The following is a 20,342-nucleotide window of genomic DNA, read 5'->3' on the forward strand; positions in this document are numbered from 1 at the left end:
TTCACGGGCTACCTGTTAAATTGTGCTAAACTGATTTTAAGATTTACTCCTTTTCTTTCATTAAATAAAAGGTCTAGTTCTAGTATCTGCGGTCCCCTCTATGAACCTCACCACTGCTTGAGATTCTCTAGCAGATCACTAATGAATATTCCTAATTTAGTGGCCTGACATTTTCATCCACTTTTGTGTGACTTATTTTTTTCATAATTGTGGAATTTGTTTTAAATACACATGTCCTTTTGTTTTGTTTTTTGTTTGTTTTTTTAATCAAATGTTGTTTCCATTTTATTCCTGATTGCATTTCTATTTATTGTGTTTAAAGTGGAAATTCAGCTTCTTAGAAAATTTTGTTACAGCTTTTTTATTTTTTAGCATTTCATAACACTTTTTAAAAATATGATACAGAATTGTAGCAATGAAAGAATAAATGAGAATTTAACTGCAAATTTGAGTTTATTGTTTTGTAACATCCTTATAAACCATGTTAAAAAGTAACAGTTCAAGGCAGAGGTTTGGCAGTACATATACGTTTATTGACAGTCGACATGTGGTTGTTTATAACCTGTGTATTCTGGAGAGGAATGTGAGCATGCACTCTTTCCCCAAATGTACTGGTTACACACTAAACTTTGGATTTTCTGTGTAAAAAAACAAAACAAAAAAACACCTCAAAACTGGTGTGTTTGCATTTTTATATACTATGAGAAACCTACCTGACATGCTGTTTGGACCAATTATTTTGTCACAAATCCGTTACATCAAATTAATTGCTGATAAACTTTTGATATTTGAGTAGCAAGGACATTTTACTCATACAAGAGCAATCAGGGTTTTATGTTTTAAAAATATTCAAGAAAAAAAGTTTAGTTAACAACAGTCTGAAATGAAATAATGTAAAAATAGGCTTAGAAAAAAAATCTCGTTTTTCAATTGAAAAACATTGTTTATTACTGATAGTTGTTGTTAGGGTTAATACCACATGGTGAAATCAAAACGCCCATCTTTATTTTTTATTCATTTTTATTGGCTTGGGTTTTATTGACACACAGTAGCAGACTGCTGCAGTTTTTAAATGACCGTCACATCTGTTTTACTACTTTCAGTCTTTGGACCCTGGAAGACTGCTGAAAAGAGGAAAACCAACGAAAAGCTTCTCAGAGGGGCCAATACTTGGAGCTAGAGCACATCACTCACTCACACATACACTGCCAGGCTCAGGGGACGTCAGAGAAACGACTTTGCAATAGTAGGATGTGCATAAGCACTCCTTAAGACACCAAAAATATTAATTAAAAAAGCAAACAGACAAAGAATGCTTCTGAAGCTGTTGAGCTTTGCTGCTGTTCTTACTGGAGGTAAGTCAGGCTCTTATAATTACATTTTTAAATTGTATGTTTGACAATCTTATTTTTATTTTTCCTCTTTTCAACCCCAAAAATGAGCCAATCACAGAAAGTAATGATTCAGTTTTTTATTTTGAAAAACAGAGATTTTTTTTTAATCATCTTAAAAAGCAAAACATCAGAAATATGGACTGCTGTTTTCTGATGTAACCTGGCTGCAGGAATAATAATTACGTTTTGCAATATTGGTTTTAAAAAAAGCTTTTGGAAGAACATGATGCGCAGAAGATCATGTGACCCGAAGTCTCAGGAAGACACTTACGAATCTAAATGTAATAATTACTTCCATTAGCGCAGTATATTTAACTGCAGATATCACAGAAGCTTGATTTATTTTTAAATTTTTGGTCTTTATTAATTGATGGTTAGGTTTAGGTTAGAATTCGGTGCTTTTTTATGATTGCTTGACTAATTAAGGATTCGTGGAAATCACGCGCAAAGTTGTTAAAGTGAAACATTTACCCAAAGATTTGTGCAAACTGACTGACATGGCTAGACTGTAGCTCTGTCATGCGACTTTTATGATTGATGAGCATTCAGCGTTCAGCTCATCAGCTGGGGAAGTTGTGTACTTATCAACCCAGCAAAGTAGTCACAGTCTCTATAATAAAAGCCATTATAGAAATTCACCTGAAGTGGAGAAGTAATGTAAATATCTAAACATCAGACTATGCAGAGAGAGATCATAGTGAAGAGATCATTTTCTCCCATAAGTAGTATTATATCAAAACCGAAAAGGAGCATATTATATCTATGTGGCTGGAAATGTGCTGCCTCACATGCTAACTTTCAATATTTTCAGCTCATAGCCAGTGCCAGTCAGGCTGGAGGGAGTATGAGAACAAATGTTACTTCTTTTCAACTGATACAAAGTCATGGTTGGAGGCAAATGAATTTTGTCTGGAGCATAACAGCAACCTGATGAGCATTCAGGACATTCATGAGCGGGTGAGAAACAAAAAGCGGGGGACATTACAGAGATTACATAAATAATGTTGTATCATTTCTCACTCTCTGGTTTTATATTTTCATGTCCTGTTTCTAGTTATGGGTGAGGACACAAATCAGCTCAGAGATCTACTGGTTCGGCCTGAATGACCGCACCGTGGAAGGTGTCTGGGAGTGGAGTGATGGGAGTCCTTTTATACAATATCTGTCGTATGTAATGCGTTTACTACTCTAGTGAAGCCCAACTTATTTATTTTATTTAGTAACCATGGTTCTTTTTCACACAACTTCCATTGCACGTGTGCTCATCTTTGTGGGTGAGCTTTTCCTTATCGGACTTGAGGGTCAACGCCATGGTTGGGCATATCAGAAAGGCGTGAAAGTCATTAACATAATACCTGATCATTAAGAAATAAATGAAAGATGTATAATTTTATCCATAATAATTATCCATTACGCTCCTATTTCAGACACTGGATGTCAGGCCAGCCTGATGACTGGAATGATAATGAGGATTGTGGTCAGGTGGTAGGCTATAACTTTGGAGAGTGGAATGATGAAAACTGCGATAACAAGAGGAAATACATCTGCAAACACATCAACTGTAAGTGAAAAGAGTACAGTGGGGGAATTGGTTTGATCACCTCTTTAGCCACGCAGTTCAATCCAGTTTTATTTATACAAGGTTTGCACACATCGCATGCAGTGATCATTTGATATAATGGATTGTGGTGCAAAATTTACGTGATGTATTAACATTGTTGTTTATACACCAGGCCAACAATACAATATAAAAAATTGCTTCACATCTCCCTAGTCACCATGTATGTTGTAACCATAATAAAATCTGAGTGTTGAACATCCACGTCACCTGAGACCACTCTGTGTGGTGGGATTGGGGCCAAATACTCAAAATCTCTGGTTACTTTTACCATGTGCATGCAAGATTAGCATGCATAAGTACACCATGCCATTATAAGCTGGAAATAGCTTTTTTTTTTTAAAAATGTCAGTTGTTTAAACAAATCTGGAAGTTTCTCAACTTAGACTTTAATTGTTTATAATACCCATAAATCAAGTGCAAAGTTTGTGATGTCTATTTAGGAATAACAACCAGAGAAATAGTAGTGAGCCTAAGAGGTTTGGCTTGAAAAAACAGTAGTTACTAAATGTAACATGTCATACCACTGGCTGTGGGATGTGGCCAGAGCTTGGTCTGTGCCTAAGGACACGTCGTAAATCATTCTTCGCTATAGCAGCTTAAACATATTTTCTTCCTTCCTCCTCAGCAAATCCTAGCCCACAGTGTGACTTAGCTAACGGGTGGATGACGTACGGCTCCAACTGCTACAAGTTTAAATCAGACACGAGAAAGAGCTGGACATCAGCTAGGCATGACTGCGTGGCGGATGGAGCAGACCTGGTGTCCATTACTTCAGCAGGAGAAAACCAGTTTGTCACGTCAAACATGGGTGAAACACATCTTGACCTCTGGATTGGGCTTTCTACACTGGTAAGAGAGGCATAGTGTAGGATTAGTAAACAGACTTACTTCTTTCTAAATGGATAATTTGACCTTTTTTTCTCCAGAAATGCAACAAGATTTCATGTCAAGTGGAAGTGGGGAACAGTCAGCTTGCCTGGTCTGATGCTACACAAGTGGGCTACACAAATTGGGCTGAAGGTCAACCCACAATGTAAGGTTTCATACTGTTGAAACAGACTCTCAAAGTCAATATTAATTGACTAAATCTTGCATTTTCCAACAGTGACACTCAGGTTGGCAGCTGTATTGCAATGATCAAGGATGAAACCAGTTCATTTGGAGACTGGAGGTCCCACGTCTGCAGATACGAGCGTCCTTACATGTGCAAACGTCCACTGAATAGTAAGACTGATTGTTTTGGAAACACAAGGTTTACCATTGTGAAAGCATTTTATTTGGTTTCTGTTTTTTTCTCTCACTATTTCCGACTCTTGTTTTCCCTTCTCACCTGCAGCCGTCTGCCCTGCTGGCTGGCAGAGCTTTGGTGGCAGTTGTTACTGGATGGTCAGTAATATCAATCTCTTGACCACCTGGCACGAGGCTTTTACAAAGTGTTCTGCTATAGGGGCTCACCTCCTGATTATAAACAGGTAAAGAAAAAGAAAATTTCCCAATCAAAGTGAGACTATTCTGACCAATGATAGTGTTACCAACTTCCTAAATAATAATAAGGTGCATAGTCTTGTCTTAAGAATTTAGCCTTCGTGAGTTCAGGTATTTGATCACACACAGTGATTCTCATCTGCCATGTTTGTTCCATTCTTCATGTGTAGTCAAGAGGAACAGTATTTCATTAATGGGAAGCTCCCAGACTTTCATCAAGTGGACATACCTGACATGTGGATTGGTTTATCAGGTCCTCTATGATTTGGTGCTCATGAAAATGTGAAAAAGACATTGCCATTTTATACACGATTAATGAGAAAGCTGTCTAAAATCTAAAGTTATTTATGTATGTAACATTACCAGATAAGGACCAGGATGGCCACTTCAAATGGGTGGATAAAACCGAAATAACCTTCTCAAACTATGGTGCCGGTTGGCCCAGAAACACTGAGAACTTCTGGGACTGTGGACAGATCTTTACGGGTAAGGATCGGTGCTCTGTTGCTCTGTTCCTAAGCTAATCGTTTCGCGTGTCATTAGATTGAGGCTGCTATTACAAGACCGATAAACGTTCTCAACATTCTTATCCAGGAAATTATGACGGCAAATGGGAAACAACCAACTGCTTTAAGAGCCTGGGATACATCTGTGAGATGACCGGGGGACAGAACCCGAAACCAACTTCAGCTCCTGGTAGGTCAAACTTCACATTCTCTCTTTCCTTGCGGTCAGACCACACCTTTACTGATAACTGTTGATTTGCTTTAGATTCCCACTGTGACACTGGATACTTGTTGTATGGGGACTTCTGCTATTACTTTGAGACCAAGATGGTGAAAAACTGGCAAGATGCTGAAGCACACTGTACCAGAGAGCAGGGTCACTTGGCCAGCTTCCACACAGAGGAAGAGCTGAGTTTCCTGATTGGTGAGTTACTAAGAGTACAAATCAAACTATGACTAAAGTGAAGTATTTCATTAACACACTCTATCAATGCTGATGTGCTTTTGTCTTGACATTTTGATAGCTCACATGCCAGGGGCAGCCTGGGTGGGTTTGAATGACATTAATGTTGAAAACCAGTTCGTATACACCGATGGAACACCTGCAGTAAGTGCCAAAGCCAGAGCAACCTATATGGCACCAAAACTTGTATTTCTAACCTATTTTCTTATACTGTGTAAAAGTGTGAAAACATTCATCACAAACCTAAAAAACTTGAGACTATCCTCTATCCTTCATAATATTTTACGGTGTCAAAATTTGAAAATACTCACGGTTTCTCCTGATCTCAGGATTTTCTCCCATGGGCGGCACACCAGCCTGACAACTGGGAGAATAATGAAGACTGTATGCACATCACAGGAACGACTCACAATGATCCTGGAAAACTCAATGATGACTTCTGCACAGCCACAAGGGATTATATCTGCAAAAAAGGTGTGATAAATGCATTCATTTTTGCCTCTTCCTGAATTAATTTTATATCTTGAGTTTATATTTAGAGTTATTCCTTGTTTCGTATTTCTGTAGCCAAGGGACAAGGGCCTCCTCTGCAGCCTCCAACATCTGGACCAGGTCAGGCTTTAAGCTACACTGACAAATGATGATTAAATACATTTATCTCAATATGCAAATGTGTGAGCAGCTGTGTTTGTTACAGGCTGGAACGATAAATGCGGTTCTTGGACCGCTGATCCTTTCAATGACTACTGCTACCTGTTTAACTACCTGTCGATGAGGACATGGGCAGAGGCTCGAGCTGACTGCGTCAATCAGGGAGGAGATCTACTCAGTATCACTGAGCCCTTTGAACAGACCTTCATACAGGGTATGATCCTTACATCTTTATTTCACTGTTCAGATGAAAAAGATGGTCATTTGTTGTTAAACAGTGTTACAGAGGCCCTGCTTCATTAATATTTGGGTATTAGAATCATATCATACTATAATACATCATTAACATATCATAACTGCTTTAAAACGATTAAAAAACATTACATACATTACAATACATTACATAGGAAGATTACAGAATGCATGTTACAGATGAAAAAACCTGAATGAACTGTAACTGTATGAAATAAAAAGGGGCTGTGAATGATCCCATTCTTTCATATAAGTTGCTAAAATAGGTTGATACCTTGAGGGCTAAAGGATTCTATTGAATCGTGCTGTTGCTCCTAAATATGAAAATATGACATTTTAAATCATATTTCAGTGTAATAATATGCTAAATGTGATTTTTTATTTTATTTTATTTTAGACGACATATTTTAACTGCTTTTCTCAATTTCTCAGTCAACTTCTCACTTTTCAGTTTGTAGGTGTTTCAGAGCTGATATGTGCAGATCTTTGCTTGAAATTTATGCTTGAAAAATGTTGCAGTTTGGAGATTGTGTAGCTTTCATGTATTGTAGAATTTTGGAGCGGTGTAACTAGTGATGTCTTTTTCAATGCTACCACTAGTGGGCACTGGAGACTTTTTCTCCCCTAAATACTGTAAATCATCTTTAAAGACTGACTAGGTATACAGGTACACTCCCACTTTTGGGTGTGGCCGGTGGAACAAAGCACACATAACTGCAACCAAGGAGTGAAAAGGGCCTAGAACTTTGCTCATTAGTCTGGTGTTTTATCTTTATCTTCACATTTGACTGTTTTTTATTTCTTTAGATCTATTAATAATCTCAACTTGCTATAATTTGCTGCTTTTTAAAAATATCCTCTTAGCTTTAATCCAGCAGAGTCCCACTGGGATCTCTATGTGGATGGGGGGTCATGACTCCATGACTGAAGGTGGTTGGGAATGGACAGACGGCTCTCCGTTCAGATTCATCCACTGGAATGCAGGTTAAAGGCCAAATCTGATGCTTTATAAATACTTACAGACTTAAAACTAAAGACTAAAAACAAAAACTAAAGTGAAAAATATGCTCGTCTTTTCTCACAGGGAACCCAGATGACTATTATGGCGAAGACTGTCTGAGTATGCTCATAAACAATGGCTACTGGAATGATGACAACTGTGAGTACAAGAGAGGATATATCTGCAAGCGGAGAGGTGAGAAATGATGCTCCAGATGATGCTTGGAAAATAAGAATTTGACAATTTTCAGATTTCTGATAGATGTTTACTTTTTCCAGGAAGAACACCTGAGCCACCTCCACCTCATGATGGTAACAGTGATACCTCAGTGTTAATTTGAAACAATAAAAAGATACAGTTGATTAACAGAGCAAGAGATTGAGATCTAAACATACTAGTTTTCTTTAAAAAGCATAAATAATTTCAGTTTGCACCAAAACCAAAAATGACCGCAGTGAATATATCATTGGCCTTGTGAAAAACTAACCCCTTTACTGACTAATAGCACAAACCACTGCCGTGCAATGATGTGCTGTAAATGTTCAATGCTTAAAGTTTGTAAAATCAAGTAAAAGCTGAGGTTTATCTTCCAATTTACACACAATATAAAAAACTGCTGTCTCAGTTGTCACCTGGAAAAAAAAAAAGTAATCAGTTCAGACTTGAGAAAAAGAATTGTCACTGCTCACAAAGCAGGAGATGGATATAGTTATCACAGCATTTCTAAAGTTTCAAGAACTGGAGTGAGAACTATTATAAAGAAAATCAAAGAGAGCCACACCTGGCAGATGTAGAAAGTGAAAGATTTCAAAGAATGAGAAATATGTCTACCCCAGAATAACTGCAAAGACACTAATGAATAACTCAAGTCAGGAATTATAATCTTGAAAAGGACAATCACTAGAACTCTACACAGGAACGGACTGTGAGGTTACAGACCAAGAAAAACTCCTCTTCTGCAGAAAAGATGAGTTTAAGCTGGACTGACATATACTATAGACAACCTGGAGAAAGGTTATGCACACTGGACGCATACCCTTTGGTCAGATGACATGAAACTAGAGCTCTTTGCCCACAGAGACACTGATTGTATTTAGAGAAAGAAGGGAGAGGTTTACAACCTTAAGAACACTGACAATGACTCAAAACGTACATCACTCCTGGTGAAGAACAACCTCCAGAAGACCAAAGTGGACGTTACTGACTGCCCTTCACAAAGCCCTGACTTGGAACATCTTGGAAATTTGTGGGGTGAACTGAAGAGCCATGAAAGAAGACCATCGAATCTGCGGGAGGTTGAGAGAATGGACTGGAATCACTCAGGAGACGTGTGAGACCTGCTGAAAACTACAACAAATGACTGCAGGCTGTTATCCAATGAAAAAAAAAATGCAAAACTGACTATTGGTATAAGGGAGGCTAGTAATTTTTTGGCTTTGGTGAAATGTTTTTTTTTTCTATGTGCAAAGTAAAAAAAATTGTAAGCCTCCAAATTAATACTAGAATATTTGGAAAAGCTGTGTTAAAAATTCCTTGCTCTGTTTAAAGGTACTTGGGAAATTTTTATGTTTAGGCTAATTATTCTACCCTCATCTATAATATATATTATTTTTGCACTGGAATAACGCATCAACTTTTTATTGTAGGCTTTTTGACTGCACTGGTATGCCAGGGCTCCGCTGCTGTCCTTCATTGTCCACAGGAAAGTGTGATTAACATCCAGTCTGCTTTCTACGGACGAAAGAATGCCGACATCTGTCCACACTTCGATGGCTCAGGAAGTGGTGCTGCACATTTGTTACAACATATATTGATGATGTGTATTTGATTCAGTGATTTTTTGAAAACTTTATCTGCAGGTATGTATCAATGTAAATCAAACTAATTAAGTAAATATTGATATTACTATATTCTAGGCAGCTGCACAGTAGAAGGCATCCTTCCTAAGTACAGAAAAATGTGTGACAACCTTCCGTTCTGCTTTGCGTATGCCAATGTGGACCCAGACCCCTGCCCTACTGTTTCCAAATATCTTGAGCTCATCTACAGCTGTGAACAAAAAGGTAACTTCTCCATCGGTTTCTCTAAATATTTTATAATCAGTGCTAATGTTTACTGTAGTATTACATATTTATCTTGAGTTAGTGCAATTACGGCTTCATGCTTTTGTGCTTTGAATGCTCAGTGTGCCTGCACGGCTTGGGTCTTGAACGTGGCAACATCTCAGATGCCATGCTCTCTGCTTCCTCCTCCATTGGCTCCTTCACTCCTAACAAAGCTCGTCTGAATGGAAATTCCTGCTGGATGCCATCAGGAAATGGTATGCACCAACCCAGGGATCACACATGTGTAATAATATTTGAATTGTTGGTTAAAACTTGAGGTTGGGGTTCTGGGTTTTGGCACAACAAAGGTCCTATCTTCTACCCTGTCTCTGTCCTCTTACAGCTGCTTCAAGCTGGATTCAGGTAAACCTTGGTGAGACCAGAAAAGTGACGGGGATTGTGATTCAGGGTTGCCCACAGAATGACCACTGGGTCACCAAATTTAAGATTCAGCACAGTATGAATGGATTGACCTGGACTGACTACACAGCTGATGGGAATGTGAGTAAGAAGAGCACGAAACTGCATAGCGACTTTCTGTGGTCTACCACCTGCCAGACATCAAGACTGTTCAAAGCCACACTTGGGAGTTCTTGGACAGGTTTATCTGTTTAAATATCCATGATAACAATTTTCTATTTCTCTCATTCATTTCCAGTTTTTACCAGGAGCAACAGACAGAAACACTGCTGAGACTCAGCTGCTGGGGACGCCTGTGTCAGCTCAGTTCATCCGCATCCTTCCAGTGGAGTTCAGCAGTCAGGCAGGCCTTCGGTTTGAGGTGTTAGGATGCACGCCAGACTGTAAGGAAACTGACTTAACTCCAGATTAAACCTTTTTTCAAATACAAATCTAAATTTATATGGTTTGTCATTATAAAATATCGGTTGTTCAACAGATGCAGTTACATGTGCCAGCAAGCCCAACTTCAACTTTGCTAATGATAAAATGACGTAAGTAAAATTATATATTTTTCCTCTTTTTTTTAACAAATATACTGTAATAAAGTTGAATTTGTAGCTCTTTGTGTCATTGTTCTTTGGATTATTAGTCACACATTTCTACACTAATTTTCATGTCTTTCAGTGTCCACTGTCCAGCAGACTGTGCCAAAGCTGGTTACACAGTGTATGGCACTACATTGTATCGAGGGGTACGTAAAAAATAAATAAAAAGAAGAACACTTAGAGTATAGCATCACGTCACTTAAATTTCTGGGATATTGATATGGTCAGTTAAGCAACAGAGGTTGTTAATTAGTGTCGGTATCACCATTGATACCTAGACCCAACAGAGGTTCCACAACTAGTCCGACTCCTGCAGGCCGGCACATCAGTACGTACCATTGCCAGAATGTTTGTGTCTGTGCATGCATTACCTCTCTCTTCTTTCTTAAACAGGACTCAAACATCTGTGCAGCAGCTATCCATGCTGGAGTGGTGCTGAATGAGATTGGAGGAGACTGCACTTTGCTAAAAGCTGACGGACAGAACTTCTACCCTGGATCCACGAGGAATGGCATTACCTCACGGCAGTGAGTAGATGAGTTTCTTAGTTCTTGTTTTGTTTTTTAGTAGCGGGGCAGTCCCGAGAGGGTGATTCAATGCCTTTACTTTCAACAGATATGATGGAAACTATGCTGTGTCTTACTTTTTTGCAGATGGAGGTAAGTTGACATGCAGTTAGAACCTCTTAATTTCTTTCAGCTTCCACTTTTTGAAGAAGTAATGATGATTTTATGAGTTAATCTGTTCTGTGTTGTTATTCTGCCGTTTCTTTTTCCACTCTCTCCCACAGAGCTGAGATGCTCCGGACCTGACTGGTTTGAGTTTGGGGACTTCTGCTACAAACCTTTTGGAGACAAAAAGACGTGGCATGATGCTCAGAGCAGCTGCAGGGCTCTGGGTGCTGAACTTGTCTCCATCCTCTCCATGACAGAGCAGAGCTGGCTGGAAGGCTACCTGTACATGGGTATGGATTTACACTTATTTTCTCTGTGTTTAAACTAAAGTAGATGTTAAAGGTTTAGAAAAGCCTTTTACATTCTTAAGTCACACTTGATTTAAACTTGATATTTATTTGTCCTTCACAGCCACCAGTGACATCTGGATTGGTCTAAATGACCTGTTTTATGCTGGCTTGTTCTCATGGTCTGATCAACACATAACAACATTCACCTACTGGGCTCCAGGGGAACCCAACAACCATGATGGGTTCAGTGAGGACTGTGTCGAGATGTTGCACCAGGTGAGAAACCTGAAAACCCTCACTGGTGAAAGCAAATAAAGTGATCTTTGTAGTCAGTTGTGGTCTTTTTGACATCAATCATAATTGATTGATTGATTGATCATACTAATTTTCCTTCAGTCTGGCCGATGGAACGACGTGACCTGCACAGAACTCAATACATACGTCTGCAAAATGCCCAAAGCACATTACCCACCGCCTTCTGTACAGCCCACTGTGTACGGATGTCCTCAGGTGCGACAAACATCGACTTGTCACATTTCTCTGCCTTTTCAAGTTTAACCTCACACTGCAGAAGTGACAATGCCAGATGTGTAATAAGGTGTTTAATGTGTGTGTCAGGGCTGGGAAGCATATCGCTACTCCTGCTACTGGATGGAGGAGACGACTAGGAGCTGGTCTGATGCTAAGGCCTTCTGTGAGGAGCAGGATGCCGTCTTGCTGCATATTGGAGACATGTGAGTCACATGTCTGTCTGAGGGTGATATAAGGATGCTTATTATTGCAAAACTACAGATTCTGGATTTTATGTATCTGGATGATACATAAAATCTTAGCCTATACTTATGGTGCTATAATCCAGTGTCACTCAACAACACTCTTATCTCTGAAAAACTGATGAAGAAGAATTTTCCTCCCCTGTGATTCACAGAATATTTCATACTTGTTTTTTTCCCCCCTGGAATTCAAATAATTTCAAAATTTTAGATTTTTTTTTTTTTAAATTGCTCCACTTGTATAGGGGCAATTTTTCCAGCTGTGGTTGTGCACTCCAATAGTCTTTTTTGTACATTATTGTCTGTTTGTCATTATCATCTCTTTGTTCCGTTTTCCTGCAGCTATGAGCAGTCACATTTTACAGCGGCGCTGTCAGGAAAGACTGGTTTTTGGTGGATTGGCCTGCGTGCTCATGGGGGGGCAGGTGGAGGGGTGGACTACATTTGGGATGATGGTTCATCTCTCAGCTTTACTCACTGGGACAGAAACCAGCCAGGTACTGACCTAACACTGACCTGAGGTGGGCTGGTTTAGCTCAGTTGGATAAGCAGGCGACCATATGCTGCACGGCTGATAGGGGCTGGCCTGGGTTCAAGTCCGACCTGCAGCCCTTTGCCGCATGTCTCCCCCTCTCTCTTTCCCACCACTTTCCTGTCAGTCTTCACTGCATCTATCTAATAAAGCCAAAAAATATAATGTCTGAAGAATGTTCCGCTCTTCTCTCCTCTGCTCTTCTTCCCTTTTCTGGGAGGCAGTGGGGAGGTAGAGTGTACAGCCCAATCTTATGGGGAAGTGTGGGAAGCCAGATCGGGCGCCCCCCTTCCGGCCCTCCTCTCTGCTCTCTCCAATCTCATCTTACTTACTTCTCTTACTCCTCTCTATCACCTTTTCTGTCCCTTTGAAGAAATAGAATGCCCAAAACACCTGATGAATCCAAGGTCCACTACTGATGATGTGTCCCAAATTTTAATAATTTAGATCAGATCTCTAATCCCTAAACCTAACTAAGGAAAATGGCAGATTAGCTTGGGTAAAAAGAACGAAACTTGAGGCACACAACAATATGTGCCGCTGGTAAAGTTTCTGGGCTGCTTTTCCTCATAGCAGCCATCCCCCAAGATTTTCTCCATCAAAAGCAATGCATTGTCAGGGATTGTAACATCTATACCTTTTACTGAATAAAGCCAAAAAAATATTTAAAAAAAATGTCTCTGAGGTGAAGGTGACTACACTTTGAAAAAAAAAACAAAAAAACTTGTAGGACTGAAATTCTTCCAAACACTGAGCAATTCCATTAGGTACAGAGTAGCTGCTATCTCAGGTACAGTACAGTTTGCCTATTAAAAAAGCTAGCCATGGGTTTATAAGCCATCTCACTTCAGCTTTGTTAGCCAACCTCTTTTACCTCCAACTTTTTTGCTGCACCAGAGGCAAACTACAAAACGAGTCCGCCAGTAACAACAATCCCACCCCAATTTCTCCAGAATTGTGTAGTTTAGTTTTTTCTTATTGTTATTATTATTAATAATAAACACAAGAAACCAAAATCTCTTTCTGTTTTTAGATAACGGTGGTGGTACTTGTGTGGCTATGACAACGGGTCAGGTTGGTGGTTTCTGGGATGACAAGCAGTGCTTGGACAAATATGCCTTCGTATGTGAAAAATACAGACCTGACATCAGCCCGCCCACCAAGGCCCCGACTGTTCCTCCTGCACAGGGATGTGCTGCTGGCTGGACAGCCAAACCCCATTTCAGGCACTGTTATAAGGTAATAACAGCATAAAGTTAAACATCTAAAAGTGTGATTATCTGCAAGAGAAAGTCAGTTATTCATTTTCCAGGGGCGATTTATTGCAGCTCTTCCACAACGTGGACTGGTCCTTGAAGAAGAGCTGGGAAGCAGCGCTTGAGGACTGTATTGCCAGAGGTGGTAATCTGGCCAGCATCCACACTCAGGAGGAAGAAGAGTTTCTTGCTCTGTACAGCAAAGGCACTACCAAGTGGATTGGTCTCAGGAGCAACCCAATAGAAGGAGGTGAGCAAAATATATGTATTGCAGACTGGACCCGGTTAAATGGAAGCCAAATAAAGAATAAACCTAAAAAACAACTCCTCCCTTATTGCAGGATATTCTTGGAGCGATGGCACGCCCCTGTCCCACACCAACTGGGGTGACGGGGAGCCAAACAATCACGAGGGTCGGGAGGACTGTGTAGAGATGGTGAGCAACGCGAATGGCACCTACTCGTTGTGGAATGATCTCAACTGTGACGCTCATCAGGATTGGATATGCAAGATTACTAAAGGAAAGGATCCCATCCTTCCCCCTAGGCCCCCATCACCTGAACCAGGTAACTAAGGCACCTGTCGTTTCTCTACAGAGGGATCAAGTCATGAATTTGCTTCCCTTAAGGATAGAGCAATTTTTATATGAATTCAGACCCTCACAAACCCTCACAATGTCTGAGTGTTTGTTTTTTCCTAACGTTTCAAACTTCAGCTCCCGATTGTGGCTCGAACCCCGGCTGGAGGAAGAACAAAAACATCTGCTATTACTACAATGACACTGACATAGTGGACTTCCACACAGCTTTCACACGGTGCTATGCAGAGAAAGCCAGACTTGTGTCCATCCTAAACAGAGAAGAACAAGCATATGTTAACAGCATGGTATGCTTTTTCATCTTTAACTTCATTAGAGATTATTTACTGAGGAAAAATGAGTGATAAGTCTTGCTGCTGTTTCAGGTGGGGACAGGAAAGGTTACTGCAGCCTGGATTGGAATGAGGATGTTTGGCACAGTAGATGGACAATACGTGTAAGTATGTTTCTAAGCAATTGCACCAAAGCAAAGAAATGTTAAACAAATCTTTTTTGTGTCATTTTCTTTTTTCATAGTTCTGAGCAGCAGAGTTTCCATTTCACAATATTTAGGGATATTTCATGTCCTTAAAACTGATATTTAATGTAACAGATCAGGACTTCATGCTGAGGGTCCAGGGGAGGGGGAGAGAAAATGTCAGAACAAAATTTGCATAAGCCAGGGCTGTATTACAAATAGCAAAGTTTTACCGTCTTTGGTTTGCTATGTTTTAGTTTTTTTGGTCACATTTATACACAAAAATCAGCCCACAATGAGAACTGCCACAGAAAACATCTTTGTGTCTTTATTCAGCGCTGGGCACTCACAGAGCCCTACAAATTCACAAATTGATTTTCATATATTTTACTTTTTTTCCTTTTATGTACTATAAAATTGGAAAAACTATAAGTTGCCCACAGCTGACTATAAGTCAGATTATATCATCTGACTTCAATAAATATTTGCAACCTCACACAGTATGCAGAAAAAAAATGAGAATGATGCACATATTTACACGTGTGGGACAGCAGGAGTAACTTCACCAACATCAATTGAAGTTGATTAGATGAACTTAGATGAACACCACGTGAAACGCCTGATTTATTTAGAGAACAGCTGCCCTAACCTCAAAGATCCCACAGTTTGAATCAAATTATGAAGGAAAGGTTTGCCCTCATACCGGAACATGTTGACTCATCTTTATCTCACTTATCTACAATGCCATACTGATTACAAAGAGAAAAACTTGCATTCAATCTGTGCTGTGTTATTTTTGTTAGTACCCTTATGTTTGACCTAATTTGCTTTGCTGTCGGTATATCGCACTGATGATTATGAGTTCATATATGTGACCATTGTTATCATTGCTCTGGTTAGTAAATTTAGACCAAATTCACTAATTTACTACTGGTTAAAAACATTCAACATACTTTAACAGATTTGAAGATAAGGAAAATCTTTTCTTTTAGTGTAAAACTGTAAAATTTCTGTTTTATGTGCTCAGGTGGGTCGACCACTCCCCTATGACATACACTCACTGGGCTCCTGGTGAGCCCAACAATGCTAACGGCGAGGAGCAGTGCGTGCAGATGAACAGACATCAAGGTACTGCACCTTCTGTCAACTGACAATTTAGATCAAATACACTATTTTTTAACTAATGTGTCTTTATGACTTAACTATAATGATGCGTGCAATATACTCTGACTTGCTAAGGTGGATGGAATGATGCCAACTGTGGTCGGGCTTCAGCAGGTTACGTATGTAAGAAGTTCCCCGGAGATATTCACACTCCGCCTCCACCAACACAGCCCTGGGAGGGCAACTGTCCTGCAGGTAACGTACACAGTTTAAATACAAATTTGGTTAAATCACACAGGCTGACTAATGCTGCTGGTTCTTTCACATCAGCTGGAGTATTTTTTCTCTGTTTATTACTCATTACGATTTTCCTCCTCCCCTGTAGGTTGGCTGCGTTTCAACAATAAGTGCTTCATGTTCAAAGGAAAAAAGAATGATATTAAAGGAAACTGGTCATATGCTCGAAGTTGGTGCAGGGAGCAAGGAGGAGACTTGGCAGTCATTGATGACCAGTATGAGAATGGTAAGCTCAGCATATAACCATTAAACAAAACATTATTAGAACAGAGGTTTCCTCCACAGAGACGGCTCTTTACATTTCCGTTCTCTCCTACAGACTTTGTTGCTAGTTACCTGAGGGACCTGGAGCTCCCCACATGGATCGGTCTGTCAGATCTCTTGGTGGAAAATCAGTACGCCTGGAGTGATGGGGTCAGTCCAGTTCTGTACACCAACTGGAATGACAAAGAGCCCAACAATGCGAACGGAGTGGTGAGGACACTTTGCTTCAGATTATCACTAATCGAGTGAAGCAGATGGGAAAGTACTGTAAAGTTGTGGGCTCATAAACAGGGAAAGGACACATTTAGCCTTGACTATTCTTGGTTTGCTCAACAGGAAAACTGTGTGACGATTACTCATAGCCCCCTGTTAACTGGCAAATGGAACGATGACAACTGCGACAACAATCACAGCTTCGTCTGCTCCAGAAAGAAATGTTAGTAAACACTCCAGAGATAATTCTTCCTGCTCAGATGCAATTGCATTTCACAGACTACAAAAAACATTTTAAATGCATGCTAGCTTAAACCTTCTTATTAAGTATTTGTCAATCTCCCTAAATATTAGCAAGCAGTATCCAGCCGCCTCCACCCACAAAGAGCCCCTGCCCAGCAGGCTACATCTCATGGTACCTGAACTGTTACAAACTGGTGGAGGAGCCAGCGACCTGGGATGCAGCTCAGGCAGCCTGCAAGGATCAGGGAGGCAATCTGGCCAGCATCGACATGAGCTACGACCAGGCCTTTGTGGCTGGAGCGGTCCTGCAGGGAAAAGCTGATGCCTGGATTGGACTGAAGCGCAAGGTGCTGTTTAGAGAGAAACAGAAAAGTTTTGTTCCAAGTAGAATTCAGAAGAATTCGCATTAAATATGCTACAAATAGAAGAAAAATACTCCAGGAAAGGCACTAATTATAGAAGGTGAAAACACCTTATTGCAAGTAAAGATCCTACATTAATAAAAAGTATTGAGAAAATTTTACTAGGAAGATTTACTTTTAAAAAAGTAGATGCATTTCAATTAAACTAGGAATCAAAGGCAGACATCTCTAATACAAAAGCTACCAGAGCTATTAAAAAAACAACAACTGAGTAATCAGTTGTGGATTTAAACCTGTCTTCTCTCACTGGTATTTGTTTTTTTTCCTGCACTCTTGGAGTCACTTCCTTGATGCTTGTCTAACGGCACTGTGTGATCCATGACAATCTAAACATTTAATCATATGTTGTTGCCTTGTGATGCAGGATGATGGCTCCTACATGTGGACAGATGGTTGGCCAGTTTTTTTCACTCAGTGGGGACCAGGAGAGCCCACTAACATTAAGGATGAGGGTTGTGTGAGTATGCATGCTTCGAGGATGTTCCACGGGACCTGGAATGACACCAAGTGTGACCTAGAGAAACCATACATCTGCAAGAAAACCTCAGGTACAAACTCAATCACAATTGAACTTTTTTTCTTTCTTTTTAATTGCTTTTAGTCAGTTTCTGACTAATTATATATACTTTCATTTATATAACCTTTAATAATAACACTTGTCTCTCAGAGAAACCTCCAACCACTCCCGCCCCTGGTGATGGGATGTGTCAGCGCTTTGCGATACCCTATGGCAAGTACTGTTACTATGTGTACAGCGGTGAGGTCGGCTTCTCTTGGCCGGACTCTGAACACTACTGCCAGGCAGGCAGGATGGAGCTGGTCTCCATTCACAGTAGAGCAGAGGTAGAATTCCTCAAGAGCTTCAACTACAGCAAAAATATGAACCTCTGGATTGGCCTTACCAGGGATAACAACTGTGAGTTTACAAATGGAAAGAAAAAGAGAGAGACTCGTTGCTTTCACAGGGCTATTGTACCAGGGCTTAATTCAGTAAAATGAATCAACTTTTCTTTTAAACCTGCAGTTGGCTGGGCCTGGACAGATGAGACCTCTGTAAGCTTCCTCAACTGGGCTCCCAATGAGCCCAATTCAGCGTTTCACCCAGGGAACATGGCCGAGAACTGTGTGGAGATGTACAAAGACGGACGCTGGAATGACAACAACTGCATGGAGAAGAAAAGTTTTGCTTGCCGCCACCCTCAGTGTAAGCATTTTTCCTATTTCCCTTTTTAGATATTTTAATGCAGCACAGATGTAAGGCAATTTCTGCAGCTTTAATAACGCTTATTGAATTTGGTAATGATAAGCAGCGGAATAACAGGCTCTTTGTAAATCTGTCTTTCAGTTTATCAAACAGATGAGAACAAAAATCCAATTTATCCCACTGAAGCTCCAGCTAACAGTAAGTGACAGATATGGTTGCTTTACAATATAACTTGGTTCTCATGTCAGCAAATAATAATTAAGCCATGCATTTAATAATAAACAAACCAAAAAAAAAAACAAAAAAAAAAACCCAACAACAACAGGTCTAAATCAGCTAGTCCTTGTAGAGCAAAATCTCCCATTTGGATTTCTGAGACTTTGGGGACATTTGTGGTCCCCAGATGACAAAAAAACTACTTTGGAAATTCCCCAACTTTTCACCTGTTGCAGCCTTACAGGTTTAAGTGTGGATTTCGGTTACTAAGTTGGTCATTGTTCATGGCAACCGTTAATAATGTCCCCTGCCACAATCATTAACAAGTGTACTGATCCACTTATTTTATTTAGTACCACACACAGACTAAAGTTTTATTTCCTCTAAAATTTCCCCATCTGCCTTAACCTTATGTTGTCTTTGTTGCCAATTTAACATCCAGACACAACTATTACACAAGTATTGAGCATGTTAGAATACTAATAATAGGGTTTAGTGTAAAGCATTACTGAAATACAATCGCATAGGTATAAGCAAAGTAAGACATTGGAGTGATTCTAGCAGGTTAATATCTCACCTGAGCTGGTTTGTCTCAGACGTAGGGCTGATAGCCGGCATCGTCGTTGCAGTCATTGTGGTCGTCGCCATAATAGTTGGACTGTTCTACGTCTTCAGTGTGCGTGGATATAAACTGAGCACCTTGAGCTTGCCAGCAAAAAGCACCAGTAGAATTGATGTGGTAAGTTTTTAATTAGCCAGTCATGGTTGGATAAACAAATATATTCATGTCAGTGCTAAAAACTCATGTCATTCTTGTGTTGCAGCCTGCCTTTACCAACCCCAACTTCGTAGGAGAATCGGACACATAAATCGTCGAGCTTTTCACATTAACACTGATATTTTTTGCAAATCAATAACATAGTTTGTTATTTTTATACAATGCAGACTATCCCTGCTCTCAAAGGGCAAGACAGAACATGCAAACTCCACACAGAAAAGCCTCAGTTGGCTGGTGGATTTGAACCCAGAAACATCAGTGCTGCCAGTCAACATGTTGTGATACGTTAATACCATTAAAATATAGTGAGATAACATTTCCCCATTTTTCCACATGCAGCAGTAATGATGTCGATATATAGCCAGTTGCTGTTTTGCAGATTTTATAGCAAAGTGCCAAATTATTCTCTCTCTTTTTTTTTTTTTTAAAAATAAAACAAACAACCGTGTTTTCATTTCCAGTGTTTATTCATGTCTGTACACTGCAACACAAAAATTTTATTTTATTTTTAAACATATGTTACAAAATGAAAAACAA

At 39.8% G+C, this 20,342-nt stretch overlaps 1 protein-coding gene across 1 annotated transcript; it reads left to right on the top strand.

The window, feature by feature from the left end:
* The first annotated feature begins 1,106 nt into the window (after positions 1–1,106).
* Positions 1,107–20,227, top strand: LOC102290155 (macrophage mannose receptor 1). Its single transcript, XM_005917375.3, has 50 exons — positions 1,107–1,355; positions 2,206–2,351; positions 2,449–2,561; positions 2,822–2,955; positions 3,641–3,864; positions 3,942–4,048; positions 4,121–4,239; positions 4,352–4,487; positions 4,671–4,753; positions 4,867–4,986; positions 5,095–5,196; positions 5,272–5,430; positions 5,531–5,613; positions 5,799–5,943; positions 6,037–6,081; positions 6,167–6,334; positions 7,237–7,356; positions 7,457–7,567; positions 7,651–7,683; positions 9,019–9,156; positions 9,289–9,435; positions 9,558–9,692; positions 9,821–9,978; positions 10,136–10,280; positions 10,376–10,430; positions 10,564–10,630; positions 10,878–11,011; positions 11,100–11,143; positions 11,275–11,448; positions 11,570–11,724; positions 11,845–11,958; positions 12,067–12,182; positions 12,564–12,718; positions 13,787–13,992; positions 14,082–14,259; positions 14,351–14,575; positions 14,725–14,894; positions 14,973–15,043; positions 16,092–16,192; positions 16,304–16,423; positions 16,554–16,691; positions 16,785–16,939; positions 17,066–17,165; positions 17,297–17,532; positions 17,972–18,155; positions 18,275–18,523; positions 18,632–18,811; positions 18,953–19,009; positions 19,624–19,766; positions 19,852–20,227. The coding sequence occupies exons 1-50, from the start codon at positions 1,313–1,315 to the stop codon at positions 19,894–19,896; spliced, it is 6,486 nt and encodes a 2,161-aa protein (XP_005917437.1). The 5' UTR covers positions 1,107–1,312; the 3' UTR covers positions 19,897–20,227.
* The last annotated feature ends 115 nt before the right edge of the window (positions 20,228–20,342 follow it).

This window comes from Haplochromis burtoni, unplaced genomic scaffold (genome assembly GCF_018398535.1).
Source record: "Haplochromis burtoni strain Fernald_Lab_line unplaced genomic scaffold, NCSU_Asbu1 Contig_23, whole genome shotgun sequence".
In the NCBI taxonomy this organism is placed as follows: Eukaryota; Metazoa; Chordata; class Actinopteri; order Cichliformes; family Cichlidae; genus Haplochromis; species Haplochromis burtoni.